General features: G+C 33.0%; 1 protein-coding gene across 1 annotated transcript in view; it reads right to left on the bottom strand.

Annotated features, from left to right (window-relative positions):
* Positions 1-1,232: 1,232 nt before the first annotated feature.
* Rpt2 (26S proteasome regulatory subunit Rpt2) overlaps positions 1,233-15,616 on the bottom strand; it is a 49,779-nt gene continuing 35,395 nt past the window's right edge. The window contains exons 9-12 of the mRNA XM_035354529.2: positions 12,312-12,412; positions 5,190-5,286; positions 2,109-2,318; positions 1,233-1,433 (exon numbers count right to left, since the gene is read on the bottom strand). Coding sequence (XP_035210420.1) covers positions 1,299-1,433; positions 2,109-2,318; positions 5,190-5,286; positions 12,312-12,412 — 543 coding nt within the window. The 3' untranslated portion in view covers positions 1,233-1,298. The remainder of the gene's footprint in view (positions 1,434-2,108; positions 2,319-5,189; positions 5,287-12,311; positions 12,413-15,616) is intronic.

The raw sequence follows: 15,616 nt of genomic DNA, 5'->3' as shown, positions 1-15,616 counted from the left end.
AAGTGGAACCATTCAAAAGCTGGTTCACGCCGATGACATTGATATCATCGGGCAATCAAAACGAGCTATGGTCGAGGCTTTTGTCTCACTTGAAAATGTAACAAGGAAGATGGGCCTAATCATTAATGAAGACAGAACAAAATTTATGATTCCATCTAATAAAACTGTTGATTTATCCCCCTTGAACAGTTATATCTTTGAAACCGTAAAACAATTTAAATATCTGGGCACATTGATCACAAGTTGCAATGATATAAAAACTGAAATATAGAATATAATATTTATGGCTAATACATGTTACTACAAGCTTAAAAAACAATTTAAATCCAACCTAATGAGCGTAAAAACTAAATTACATTTATATAAAACTTTAATAAGGCCTACTGCCATTTACAGAAGTGAATGTTGGATACTTAACAAAGCATAAAGACCTGATAACAACTTTTGAGAGAAAAATCCTAAGAAAGATCTTTGGACTGGTACAAGAAAACGGCATGTGGAGGATACTTTATAATCATGAACTATATGGAAAATATGATGAAACTGATATTGTGAGAATCGTAAAGGCATCTTGTATCAGATGGCTGAGCCATGTGTTTATATATGATAATGCATTTCCAACCAAAAAGATAACCTTTTCGAGAATTGAGGGAATAGAATGAAAAGGAAGACTACACACTAGATGGATAGATGACGTCGAGCAAGATTTAAGGTTAATTGGAGTCAACCGATGGAAGGGTACTGCTCCGAATGGGGTCAGGTGGAGGAAACTTGGAGAGACCCTTGGCCTGTAACAAGCTGTGGAATTTATGAAGAATAATATATTATATATTATGAGCTCTAAATCATTGCAAATTAATTCTCATCACAAAACACCATTAAAAAAACTAATTTTAAAATTTCTTTAGTGCACTTTGATACTGGTTAGGTTTATAAGTGTAATAAATATATATTTTTTTACTAATAAAGGCATTCGATTACAAAAACTTAAAAAAAAAAAAAATCTGATAATATATATAAAACTGCTCTTTTTTGTACGTATAAAATACTGTCTTCAATTAAGTTCATACAGCAGTACATAATGTGCATTAAAAAATAACAACTCTATTCTTTTGACAACTTTTGGTCTGAGATGAGCATATGTCAGAATTGTAGCAGCTGTGAAAGCCTTCTTTAGTTTGTTAAATGCATGCTCATTTTCTCTTTTACTATAGTCTTTCATGTACAAAAAAGATCCTTAAAAAAATTTATTTTCATAATGAGAACTTCAAAAGAAATGATATTCACAATGCATTTTTTTATAAATATAAACCTTCAGGTGTTCCCTCTTTTTTACGATAGAGTACATTTTCCTTAGACTTTCTAAAATCTTCATTTGTAACTTTCATTCTTCTTTCCCTCAAGGCCATTAAACCAGCTTCTGTACAAATGGCCTGAAAGAAATTTTTAATATAAGCTCCAGCAGTTTGCAAAGCATTTAAAATGTTTGAGAAGAAATATTAATTATTTAAAATAACTTTTTTCAATAACAGTACACACAAGCATAGGAAGTTAAAAGCCAAACTGAACACAGCACACAAAAATACAGAAAGTTATAAATGCAATTTTTTACAAAACTGAAATTTCAAATTATTCATAACAACAGCTACATTAATAAAACATTATACAAATTAAATAGCCAAACATTTTCATATAATAATAATCTACAGAAATTTGAAGTTAAAAATAATAATCCAGTGGCAATTTCAAACTGATGAATCAAAGCTCTTTCTACATATATTCATATTCATCATCTTAGAGATAATATTATTCTGTTTATAAATATATTAAAAAACAGTACAAACAGCATTTATGTTTATTGATAAATATGAAATGACTCCCACATCCAGGGAATGTTATAAGAATTCACTATGAACTAAATACTGCATCCATAACTTTAAAATCCGAATTTCAAAGAGTTACCATGCAATGTATTCTGAAAATTTTAATCTGATCTTGATATTTAAGGATGAAAAAGGGAGGAAGCCAACATGCTGAATAATTAGTAAAAGGTAATTTTAGCCATACTTCCCATAAATTTAGTTGCAATTCTTGAAAAGCTCACTTACTTTAATATCTGCACCTGATAGGTCATCCTTTGCCATTACTAGATCATCAATATTGACATCTTCAGCTAAAGTCATTCGAGCAGTGTGAATCAAAAATATCCTCCTCTTTGTTTTTTCATCAGGCAAGGGGAATTCTATCTTCCTATCAATTCTGCCAGGTCTAATTAAAGCAGGATCCAGAGTTTCAATTCGGTTTGTTGCCATGACAACCTAATATTAGATGAAATAAAATTTATGTGTATAAAATGTAATCAAAATAACATGTTGTTTCAATAAAGGAAGACTTGTATGGTATGAAAGATAAACACTAGATAACAAATTAAAAATATAATAAATTATACTAAAATCCATATATATATATATATATGTATTTCACATTTTTATCTACAATTCCAAAATACTGTTATTGAAAATAGTATTTAATGACTTAAATCATCTACTACTGAGCTCAGGTTAAGTACTTTCCTTAGCTAGAAAAAATTAATTTTTCTGCAGATAACATAATAAAAACAAAATATGTGCGCCATTTCTCTTTTTCCTGTGAATCAATTTTTGGAAAGGGTGAAATATATCATACAAAAGTTGCTTCATGTGGCATATATAGCTTCACATTCTCTAACTGATTACAAATTGTCCACTTTCTTCCAAATTAACATCTACATGTTTTGGAATACAAAGAGAATACAGAATTCCCCTAGAAAATTGTACATACAAATTTATACACACTATTTTTTTGCAGTGTATCCTTGAACGATAAAACAAACAATTTAAAGCAGCATATAAACTTAATTAGGAAAAGTGCATCTAACAAGACAAGTGAGACTGTTTTACTTAGTGCTTGTTTACAAAAATATAAACATTAAAACAGAATTTTCATTCAAGTAGATCAGTATCTTCTAAGGAACCTTAAATTGGAAATTCTGCTAATGTTGAAAGAAGCTTCTTTTCCCACGGTTTATGCGGTCTTCAATACTAAATTATCAATTAAGAGACAAATAAGCATGGGAAAAACAAAAATGCAGATAAACTGGACATGGATTTTAATACATCATTTTCCATAGGATGGCTTTCTGGATTTAAAAAGAGACACAAGATAAAGAAAACAAACTCTAAGAGTTGATAATAAAAAGTGAACTTGCAAATATGTAGCAGTAAAATCGGCAATTTACCAAACTCAAGAAAATTTTGTGAATTGAAAGACATAGTGGCACTATGCAGAATTGTTTTTGTAATTTATTCCATCCTACGCATTAATATGAAAATATCTCTCTGAAACATAAAGGAAAAAGAAGTGTAACATAATGTAATGGTAATGAATGTTGATGGTCAAAAGTTTTACTAAGAAATCTTTACAGATCCATGTCCTCAAAAAGCTTGACTCTACCCATCAATAATGCTGGAGGGGGGATAACTACAATTCTCAAGTTGATACAGCTAATTTTTTTCCTTGCTAATTCTGTGAGCAAATGATGCATGCATGATTAGTTTCAGTCCAATCAAAACCATAAATGATTATTACAGAAAAATTTTACATAAGTGCACTTGGAAAACACAGAAGGTAATACAACGTTCATTGAAAAGTTGACACTTAGCAAACAGTATTGGAAACTATCAAAATATCCCACTTAAACAATTTTGTTACATACTAGCTGTTAAGCGAGATGTGGTTTTCTTAAAATGTAATCCTGTATGAGCAAATGCAGGAACAATACTGCTTACAACAAACATCTTGCACACTTCAACCAACACAGAGCAAACAACATTTATATTCAAATAATGTATTGTTAGCGAACATAAGGACATAAACTTTCGCCATTTTCAAATCAAATGATGTGTCACATACGAGGTGTGTTCGAAAAGTTCAGTGATTTGTCTCATAATTAAAAAAACACACCGGTTAGGATCTTGCACTCACGCAGACGCAGTGAGAGAAATGTCATCTAGAGCCATCTAACAGCCATTTTACGACAGATAAGAGGAAGTGCACGCTATGAGCAGTTTAACACAGTCAGTGTGATATTGAGCAACGCATAAACATAAAGTTTTGCTTGAAGTTTAGGCAAAACTGTGACGGAGACACATGACATGTTAGTAAAAGTTTACGGCCAGGAATGGACAGTGGAATCTGCTCCATGACAACGCCCGGCCGCACGCTGCGATCCGTGTAACCCAATTCCTCGACAGGCACCAGGTTCCAGTTTTTGATCCCCCTCCATATCCTCCAGATCTGGCTCCCACAAACTTCTTCCTGTTTCACTGCCTCAAAGGAATTCTGAAAGGCCAACACGTTACCGACATTACTGAGATCCAACAATGTGTGACAATGGTGCTTTGAGCCATACCGAAAGAAGCATTTGCAGACGGTTTCCAACAATTATACACCCAATGTCAAAAGTGTCTCTTGTTGCTAATGGCAAATACTTTGAAGGCCAGTAAAGCTATTTTGCTTGTTTCCTTTTTTTTTTTTTATGGTAAAATTCACCGAACATTTCGAACACACCTTGTATAATTTTGTGAGCAAACAATTCAGTCAACTTTTGGAAATAGCCATTACATATCCTCCTCTTACTTTAAAGTCCTGTCAACACTAACACACTAAAAAAATAAGTAATCTTTAAATTTCTGATGAACGATAGTATATCTAGTTCCCTTTTATGCATGGATATTTTCCTTTATAGTATGGCAGCAAAAATACTTTTCAGTGATTAAGATTAATAACATTTACAGTCTGAAATAATGGATAAATATTCAGAGTAACATTTTCATGCAAAAAAATTTTTTTTCCAACTCTGCTGACTAAATGGTGCTTTATAGTTAACAAAGCTGATTTTGCTAATTCAACCAATCATTAGCAAAGTATTCCTTTTAAAATAATAAAGTTATCAATGATTAGTGTTTCCAATATAATTAGTAATTATTTTTGCTGATTTGAATCTTTATATTGGAGATAATATATAAATGCATTTAAAAGATATTAAAATGAAAATAATCGTAAAAAGGCTTAAGTAGTCAAAAACAAGCTTGCATCTAAAAAATTAGATAATTATAATAATAATTAGACAATCCAGTAACAATACTTACTTTGACATCTCCTCTTGAATCAAAACCATCTAACTGGTTAAGCAACTCAAGCATAGTTCTTTGTATTTCTCGCTCACCACCTGAATTTGAATCATACCTAGGTATAGAAAGACGAAGTTTACTTGACGAAATTTTAACAATGAATCTGACAATTAAATCTATATACAGTATCCATTGTTTATTAAGATGGCTTTCATTCCAAACCTGTTTGAAGTTATTTAGTAAGTGGCTGAATTTAATACATGGTGATTTGTTAACTGAAATTTGCGATATCAGGTTCAAACTTATCCAGAAGATACTAATTAATGATTAACCTAATAATACTTAAAATAGCAATAAAAAATCAAAACTAAAATTAGAATATTTATGCAATTTTGAAATTTAATACTGATTTTAATAATTACATATTTGATGAAATTTTAAATTTTTACAAAGTTTAGATTTAGCTGTGGTTGTTTTGTATTGTTCATTCAAAAGTTTTTCAATAGTACAGTCAAATACCGAAAATCCACGTTGCCTCTCAGAATATAAACATTCAGTTTATAGGTTCCGGAAACCGCAAAATTGAGTATGAAATATCGAAGGAAAAAATACTTACCGAATAATGACATCATAATTATTGAATAATAATGAGTCAAAACGATTATTGATATAAAAACGTTAAAAAATAAGATAAGTTCCCCCCCTCTAATCTGCATTAAGATAAACAACTCTTTGTTCAAGTTCACGATTCACGTTGTTGTATTTTCTGAGCTTTGTTATTTCTTTTCACGAGATTGTTTAGTGCTGCCTTTTTTTATCCGGATATTTTATGGATAAATGAAGAATATTTTAAATTTCAGCCCTTTTTAATACAATGACAGATAAGAAACACACTTGTGATTTTACTGCTAGCAACGTTGAAAAACGTAAACACGTTGCATTGACGGTAACGCAAAAAGTTCAAATTCTGCAAAAGATGGAAGCAGGTGCTACTCCTCGATTTATAGCAGAATGGTACGGAATTATGATACGCTCGATGCTGTGTACATATAATACAATGAATAATATAATAAATTTATATATGCAATAATAATTTAATGCATATAATAAATTATTGCAATAATGTATCTAATATTCATTATTCATTTTGCACTTTTAGTCCGAATATTATGCTTTATCTTTTCTGTCCTGAAATCCGCACAACCTCTGGTCCCAAGCTTTGCGGATTTCTGGAATTCTACTGTATTCTCAAGCTCTTAAAACTGCCAGCAGCACTTTTCATAACCACCTTTCAACTCAAGAATTTTTTTTAGAATCTGCACTGTTTCCCTAATTTTGATTGAAGCTGGCTCATTCTCACTGTCAGTTTTAGTTTTTCCACTTTTTTCAAAACAGATTTCTACAATATCATAGTAAGGTTTATAACACATCTCAACATTATCATCTTCATTTGCAATATATTCTAAAAAATCAGCTGTCAAAAATTTCCTCACTGATGCTAACATCAGCCACAGCCTGCAATTCTTTTGAGGCTTCTTCTAACTAAAAGACAATTTTAAATTTTGAAACTATGTTTTGAGAAACTGTCCACATGAACTGTAATATGCATGCCTCTTGTCTTAGTCATCTCATCTGAAGAACTTGAATTTTTACACATTCCAATTTTGTTTATCATTTTTTTAAATACCTTGATCTAAGTCATGTACAATAGTTCCGTTTGCAGAATGAAACTCTAATGTTTTTCAAAATGAGATCAGAGAAGAGTCCAGTAGCATTATTTAAAAGTAGAGCTAAAAAAAAATTTTTTTTTTCAATTTTTCAGTTCTCTGTTCTATTTCAAAATAAAATCAATAAAAATACTGCTGCCATTCACGAGTTTATTGTGTTACTGTGATAAGTTAGCGATTTTGAATCCTTTCAAATTATGAGGTTTTCTGCTTTTGCTAATTACCAATGGTGTCTTCTTAATTGTTGCATCCACAGTATAAGTTAATAACACAGTAACTCATTTCCTAAAATTATTTGCTGATCCACTTTAAAACATGACAAGTATTCTGATAATTCTTTGTAAAACTGAGTAGATTCGTCTGTATTTATAAACTTCATATGGCTTGCATTCACTTAACAGCCCAGGTAAAAATCTTATCCAATTATCAGCTTTATTATGATCTACCGTACCATACAGTTCCTGATGAACAATATTATTTCAGCAGTTTCATCATGCCTTGATTTCCTCTCTCTTTTGTACTTTCTTCAGACTCTGCATTTTTATCAATTCCCCATCAATTATATGTATTATTGTTTAAATAAACTGCTCATAGCTGTTTGAGAAGTCCCCAGTTTAAATGCAGCTTCCTCTTGATTACTTTACCAAGAGCTTTATACTTTTTTTAACATTGTTTTTTTCTTTCAGCCTTAAATCTAATCACTTATCTATAATCTATAATCACTTATGCTCCTTCACCATATTACAAGCTATGCATATGCAGTTAAAATATATTTCTTCCAGTGATTTGTCCAATTTCAGAAATTATGTTTCTATCCAGCCCTTGGATTGCACTTTGTCAAATGAGTCATCTCTCACTTCATTGGTTGCATACATGGCCAATGCTTTGCTTACTTCTTCTACAGCAACTACTTCTTTTTCTTCTTGAAGGTTGCTTTTGATATTCTTAAGATAAAAAAAAAAAGTGTCCCCTCTCAGCTACAATCCAGACAAAGTGCTTTACAAACAGTGTCTGATAGGCACAGGGACTGGGAAAGTAGAATTACATTTAATGATTTTAGTTTCTGGAAATTTGAATGTAATAAGTGATGAGTATTGTGCCACATTTGCTTGAAATTAAGACCTTTTTTCACTATATTTTTGTTTAAAATTTAGTTGGAGCTTATAAAGCAGGTATTTTGATAAATTTAACTGCAGAATGAAAGGAGTTGATTTACCATAATTTATACATCAGTTACAATTGTTAAATACTAAATAAATCATTAAAGTTATTATCATATATATAAACTGCATTATTACTGCTAATTATTGTACTTATCTAGTTGAGTGATTTGAGTTTAGATGCACATTCCCTATACTATTCACCAGTTCACCTGCAGGTAACAATATAATAGTACTAATTTTTCTTTCTATTCTATAGTAAAATGTTTAACTTAACCAGGTAGTAAATCTTAATTCTAATTAGAAACATATGATTAGAAACAGAATTATGCTGTGATCAAATGCTCATTTATACTTATTTCTTAAAATTTATTTAAAAATGTAAGGAAGATCTCATATTCAAGGAATCCTTATTTTCAAATAAATACAGTATATTAATACAAAGTATTTTATATGAATCTTACTTAAAACTAAAATATATGGCTTTAACACATTCTTAAAATGAATTTATAGTTTACACTGGACCTAGGTCTAAAAAGTCTCAAATGAAAGGTACAGTGAACCTTTGCTTAGAGTTTATTTACACTGCTTCTTTCATTACATAGGGTATATACACTACACTAAATTATGGAGAGAAATTATACTAAAAAAGTTCATATATCATTTGAAAAAGTTCAACAGATTCAAAATGGTGAATAGTTTGTTGCATAGGAGGTTGTTGAGAAATTAATTTTGTTTTCAAAATGCTTAAAATTATAAAATATGATACACTATTTTATTTATGCGGGCAATTCAGAAAACAGAAAGTAACTTACATTTCGCCGCTTTGTGGCGATAGATAGCGCTAGCATCCCCATCTTGGTGTTAAGAGTGTCTACTGAATCCTTACACATTTGGCTGTAATCATTGGCAGTAAGTGCTGCATCTGCTTTGTTCACTGTGAATGTTTAAAATGTGTGCTACAACAAAAATCCTGCAATTGCAAAATGCAACCAGTGATATGATTTTTGGTTGCAAAAAAACTGAGACCAGTTGAAATTTGTTTGGAACTTTGTACGGTGTATGGAAATGATGTAATAAGTGAAACCGTAGTGCATCATATTTAAAAATGGCTGCACTAATATTCATGAGGAAGCGTGAAGTGGCCAGCCAAGCATTGTTAATGCTGAACTGGTAGAGAAACTCAACGAAAAGATTCATGAAAACTGCTGCTTCACAATTTCGGAGTTCTCACTAGAGTTTCCTCAAATTTCATGAACTCTGTTGTTTGGTGTTGTGATGGGTACTGAAACTCTTGTCAGATGACCACAAAAAGCAGCACACGTAGCAGCTTTGACAGTTCTTTATGCGTACCATGAACATGGTGAATCACTTCTTGATCGTGTCATAATAAAACAGACAAAGGTTCGTGTCATAATAAAACATACAATAAGAAGTGTCATAATAAAACAGACAAAGTTCATGACCTGTGAGACAAAGCAACAGTCTATGGAGTGGGGTCACAGAAGTTCTCCCAGAAAACCAAGGAAATGTTTGCAAAAACTGTCATCAAGAAAGATAATGGAAACTTTTTTCTGGGACATGGAAGGTGTGCTTCTGGTGGATTACCTTGAACGTGGTGAAACAATAAATAGTGAGAGATATTGTGAAACATTAGAGAAATCAAGAAGAGAGATACAAAACAAGCATTGAGGAAATTTGAGTTCCAAGTCTTTTTCCTTCATTCATTACAAAGCATGTCCTCCCAAGTCATTCAAACTTGATGGCTCTTGGACGGTTTCGGATGGGAGTTATATGATTATCCACAGTACAGTCTGGACAGTGCTTCAAAGTGTGTGTGTGTGACAATGGCAAAGCCTCGAGCGCTATCTGCCTAAGGGGAAGGATGCCTTTGTGGAGGACTTTCTAATGGAAACTGGCTCGTATACACGTTACACATGGGGAAAACCACGAAAACTCCCAGGCAGCCATCCCGTTTGCGGGATTTGAACCTCGAACCGAACTAACAGTGTTCAGCGACTTTACCGCTCGGCCACTCGTGGGGGCCATTCCTTCGAAGATAACGAGGAACTGCATGCAGGCATTCATGTAAGTCTCAGATGGCAACATTCTATGATGATGGAATTAACAAACTTGTGCACCATTATAATAAGTGCCAATTTATATGGAGATTATGTACAAAAATAGCTGAATAGTATACCTTCCAAATTTAAGTAATAGAAATGTCTGATTTTTTTTTTTTTTTTTTTTTTAATTCTAAAACGCAAGTTACTTTCTGAATAGCCTATGTATTTACAGGGGTTGGACAAAAATATGGAAACACCTTTAAAAAAACATGTTTCTTTGCTTAATATGGTGTAGGAAACCCGTTGACATCCAAAACAGCTTGCAGTCTTCTCGGAATGGATAAATACAGTTCCTGTATGTTTGCCAAGGGAATATTATACCATTCTTCCTGCAAAATGGTGGCAAGTTCAGTTAACGATGTTGGCGGTGGATAACGAGAACGCACTTTCCGTTCCAATGTAGACCACAAAGGTTCAATAATATTCAGGTCTGGTGACTGTGGTGGCCAGGGGAGATGGGAAAACTCATCCTCGTGCTCAGAAAACCAGTCCTGGACAATGTGAGCTGTGTGAACAGGGGCTTTGTCATCTTGGAAGACACCATCAACATCGGGGAACAAAGTTTGTACCATGGGATGAACTTGATCGGCCAAAATGTTCACATAAGTCTTGGCAGTCATGTGCTCTGACACAGTTATCATGGGGCTAGCAGAGAGCCAAGATATGGCTGCCGAAACCATAACAGAACCCCCGCCATGTTTCACTCTTGGCAACAAGCAGTCTGTATTATAGGCTTGAGATGGCGTTCTCCAGACGTAAACTCGGCCAGAAGTGGGAAACAATGTAAAAGAAGAATCGTCAGACCATATTACTCGCTTCCACTGCTCTATAGTCCAGGCTTTATGACTTAAACACCACCTTTTCCTGTTAGCATCACTGATGAGTGGTTTCTCAATTGCAGCACGGCCAGAAATTCCTTGTTTATGAAGCTCCCTTCTAATTGTTTTGGTACTCACAGGGTTCGGTAACACAACATTCATTTCAGCAGTAGTAACTTTTGCAACTGTGGTCTTCTTATTTTTCGTCACAATTGCCCTTAATGATCGTCTGTCACGATCACTCAGGACACACTGTCGTCCGCGCTGTGATTTAGCAGATGATGTTTTTCCGCTTTTCAAATATTCGGAATAAATCTTCGATACAGTACCTCTTGAAACACTGAACACCTCGGCTACCTTGCTTACGGAAGCACCAACCATACGTGCTCCAACAATTTGCCCACGTTCGAAGTCTGTTAACTCTGACATAATGCAATGACAACCTCACATAACAGTACTCCGACAACAACTGAACTGTTTAGCACATTTACGAAGTTGTATAGGTGGCGTCAGTAGTCAAAAATGCCAGCGCCACCTACATATTTCATTAAAATCAATCTTTCTTTTCAAACATGCATTTCACAAGGTGTTTCCATATTTTTGTCCATCCACTGTATATGATCATAAAGACTTTCTGGCACTTTGAAGCTGGGGGGGGGGACTCATAGCTCAACAGAGTGCTGAATTACTAACTAGGTTCAAACTTTTCTTATTCTGAAAATACAAATTTAGACTTAAATAATTAACAACACATAAAAAGGTATTTGTGGACTTTTGAAGCAACCAGTTCCCCAAAATGTCACCCACAGAGGGCCAATCTTAACACAAGAAAATAATGGCAGTCATAACTCCAGAACTGTCACAAGGATGGTCAAGAAACTAATATGATGCAGTTTAAATATATAATTCACATGATGCAGTTTAAATATATAATTCACCGTAATTTTAATGTTAAGTTTCTTATCATGATTGTTCTGAGAAAGTCTAATGCGTGGTAAAACTTCTTGTTCTTGAAAGAACAGAATAACCTCTCTTTCAGTTCATGGCAAAACTAAAAATATTTAATGTTATAAGATGTAATATAAATTAAAAAGAGTACATAAAATATTGCCCATAAAAAATAAATAAAGATAGAAGTTAACACAAAAGACCAAAGTAAAGGAAAAAATGGAAAAAGCGAAAATTGCTATAATGGAGGATTTATTGTGCTTGTAAGCTCTAGAAATTTAATGCACTTACAAAGACATAGTAAATCTGAACATCACGCATTTAATTAAATATAAAATATAACCAATAATTATATAAATACCTTTTTGTTCCAACTGCATCAATTTCATCAATGAACACTATGGAGGGTGCATGTTCTTCAGCAACACGAAAGAGTTCACGAACTAATTTTGGACCATCACCCTTTAAGAATACAAGGTGTCAGAATTTAAACCAGTGACTATTTTTATAAGACAAAAATAACATAATACAGTCAAAAGTCGTTAATCTGGACTCGTCGGGACTTCGGCGATTCCGGATTATAGATCATCAGTTTAAATCTGGTAAAATGGCATGCAGAAATTATAAAATTAAAAATATGAAACCGTAATTTACGAAATAAAGAACAATTATGATCTAAAGGGTATCAAAATTTACAAAAAAAAGCTTAATATTTATTTGTTTACTTTATTAAACATTTCTTTCAATGTAAGTTGTTTAAGTTGTTTCGTTTTTTATGTGATAATACATTCCCTTTAATTCTATAAACAGACATAATTTCTTGTTCAGTTACAAAGTTCCGCTGTTCAAGTCCTATAATTGCTGTGTTGAGAATACCGACTAATTTGTCAATCGAAATTTATTCGTTTTCAATAACATCTGTCACTTTCTTCGCTATCGGAAGCGAACTATAATGATGAGGCATTTGATTTAAATCATATCAGAGTACATCGAGATGAAATACTACATTGAGTAAGCAATTATAAGCCAAATAAAATAAAAACATCTGCCCTTAAGATAAGGATAGTGCTGACAGATCAACTTCCAATTCATTAGTGGAGTTAAAGATAAACAAATGATATGCCTTTATCCATTTTTTGCAGCAATTCCACTTTTTGTTTAATGGACTCCGAAAGATACTTTCGCTTTGTATATCCTTTACATATTAGTAAATATATATCAGAAATTCTATTTGACATAATCGAAAGTTTAAGCTTACTTTTATAAAAGTGCTCTAACAGTCTTCAAAAAATAATAATCCGGATCCAATTCGAAGATTAAGGAACAACGCAATCTGCAACATTAACTGAAATAGATAATTAGATAATTTTAGCTTAGCTTATCCCGTCCGTTATACATTAAACGCGCATTCGTAAACGTATTTTGTGCATGCGCAAATTCGCAGCGGTAAAGGTCTTACGCGCATGCTTCAATGCTACGCATGCGCAGAAAGTTTGTAGCTTTGAGGTCCGGGTTATAGATCATTCCAGATTATGGGTGTCCGAATTAACGACTTTTGACTGTACAAATTTTGTAATTCATTTATTAAGCTGAAACAAATTAATTTTTAAACTGCAATAATACAGGTTTTATCTGGCAACAGGAAAAAACCAGCCCAAACTGAAGTGGTTGAAAAAATTAAGACATTTTTATGAAGTCCTTAAAATCAATGCATTGTGCAAGTTTTGAACTAAGCATGCCTCGTGTAATGGTGCGGCATGTGTTATAGAAATGTCTACAATTCCGGCCACATACCAGTTAGATGCTACAGTCGTTTAAACCTTCCGACAAACCACTGCTCAAAGATTTCTGTAAGAATCTGCAAGATAAGCTGGAGGTAGATGGTTTTGCAAACAGACTTGCGTTTATGTATGAAGCCAATTTTCAGGCTTTTGGCAAAGTTAATCACCATAATTTACAAATTTAGGAAATGGAAAATCCACATGATGTAATGGAACATGAAAAGGTTTCTTCAAAGTGAACGTTTTCTGCGCCATTTCCAGCAGTTGTGTTTCTGGTCCATTTTCTTTGTAGAAAAATCCATTAATGGTTGCATTTACTCAGAGACTTCTATTGAGACTTTTTGGAGCGACTTGTTGGAATAAGGAGATAACATGATGGTGCAGACGAGACGGATTACCTTTAATTGCTCTCATGGACCGGAGGGGGGGGGGAACATGGATATGAGAGTGGTTATTAGCTGGGTAAGCATACAGGCGAGATCGTGTAAAGTATTAGTATTCGTTTAATGCCACATGTAATCCAGTCTTCATTAACTATGGAGTGCTTATATCTTCATATGGGATTTTCCTATCTTGTTGCAAGCGGCTGAGTTACGTAGTTACTCCTAGAATCTCGTCTACTGGATTACTTACTGCCCTGCATAATCCAGTCTTCATTAACTATGGAGAGGATATATCTTCATATGGGATTTTTGTATCTTGCTGCAAGTTGCTGAGTTATGTAGTTATGCCTAGAATCTCATCTATTAGGTCCTTGCTGCCACATGTAAATCAGACTTTTAGTGATGGGAGAGGTTAGTTCTTCCTGTGTGTGGGTATGCCTCGAAAGGCTCAGCTATTGAATTTCAGTGCTGCCATTAAGGTGAAATACCACTATATGAAGAATGTGGTATCTATGGACTGTCAGCCATCTTTTCGTCTTTCCAAGTTACTGCCTCATTCCAGCTTCGAGTAACTGCTACGGACTGACCTGTTAGTTAAGTCAAAAATTATTTCTTCTCTTCTTGTTCTTATGCTTAGTATAGTGTTTCTTAAATTATCTTAAGTAGCGTGGAAATCTGGGTAAAATAAAACAAACTTAAAAAAAAAAAAAAAAAAGAGAGAGAGAGAAGGAGGGCCTGAATTGTATAGTCAGTTTGAATTTCCCTTCGCTGACCTTTCCTGAAGTCTACAATAATGAAATAATTTATCCTCGGTAAATATTGGTAAATGTAATGAATTACTTTTGGAACTTAAATTTTATTAAAATGATGAAGTGATAAATGCCTTATCAAACATATAATGAACTATTCTGTTTTAGGATGAAACAACAGTAATTTTGGAGTACCCCTGCCTACATTATGAATAATAGTGATTTTCTAATGTGTAAATTTTGCTCATTTTTGATTATCATTAATTAACTCGGAATGCTAAAGCAAATTCAAATGGAAGTAATTATTTACCAGATGAGGTACTGATAACAAATAGTTATGTAATACTTATGTGTAGCCCAAATTTTTGTTGATGAAAATGTACTTTTGCTTATTTTGTTACTCATTACTTAACTATAACCTAAGGCCCTAATGTGAATAAATGAGATTTAATAGGTAAAATGCTTTATGTATTATTTGAATTTATTTTCTAAGCTCATTCACATACTCGGTCCCGGAATAGGATAACAACACAACGTGATGACGTATTTAACTACAATCATAAAATGTGAATTTTTGTAAAAATGAATTATGAAACTAAAAAATAGAAAATTTAGAAACTAAAAAATATGTTTCTGTATGGCTAGATAATTTCCTAGCATTTGAGTTTATTTTAATCAGTACCATGTAGGTACTTTACCGTATATGGTACTGAACAATATGCTATCATTGTGGTTATTCCCACTGTTGGAGGA

Source organism: Stegodyphus dumicola, chromosome 5 (assembly GCF_044657685.1).
Source record: "Stegodyphus dumicola isolate Sdum_Otavi_A_Nest chromosome 5, ASM4465768v1".
NCBI lineage: Eukaryota > Metazoa > Arthropoda > Arachnida > Araneae > Eresidae > Stegodyphus > Stegodyphus dumicola.
This window is presented reverse-complemented; position numbering and strand designations above follow the sequence as displayed.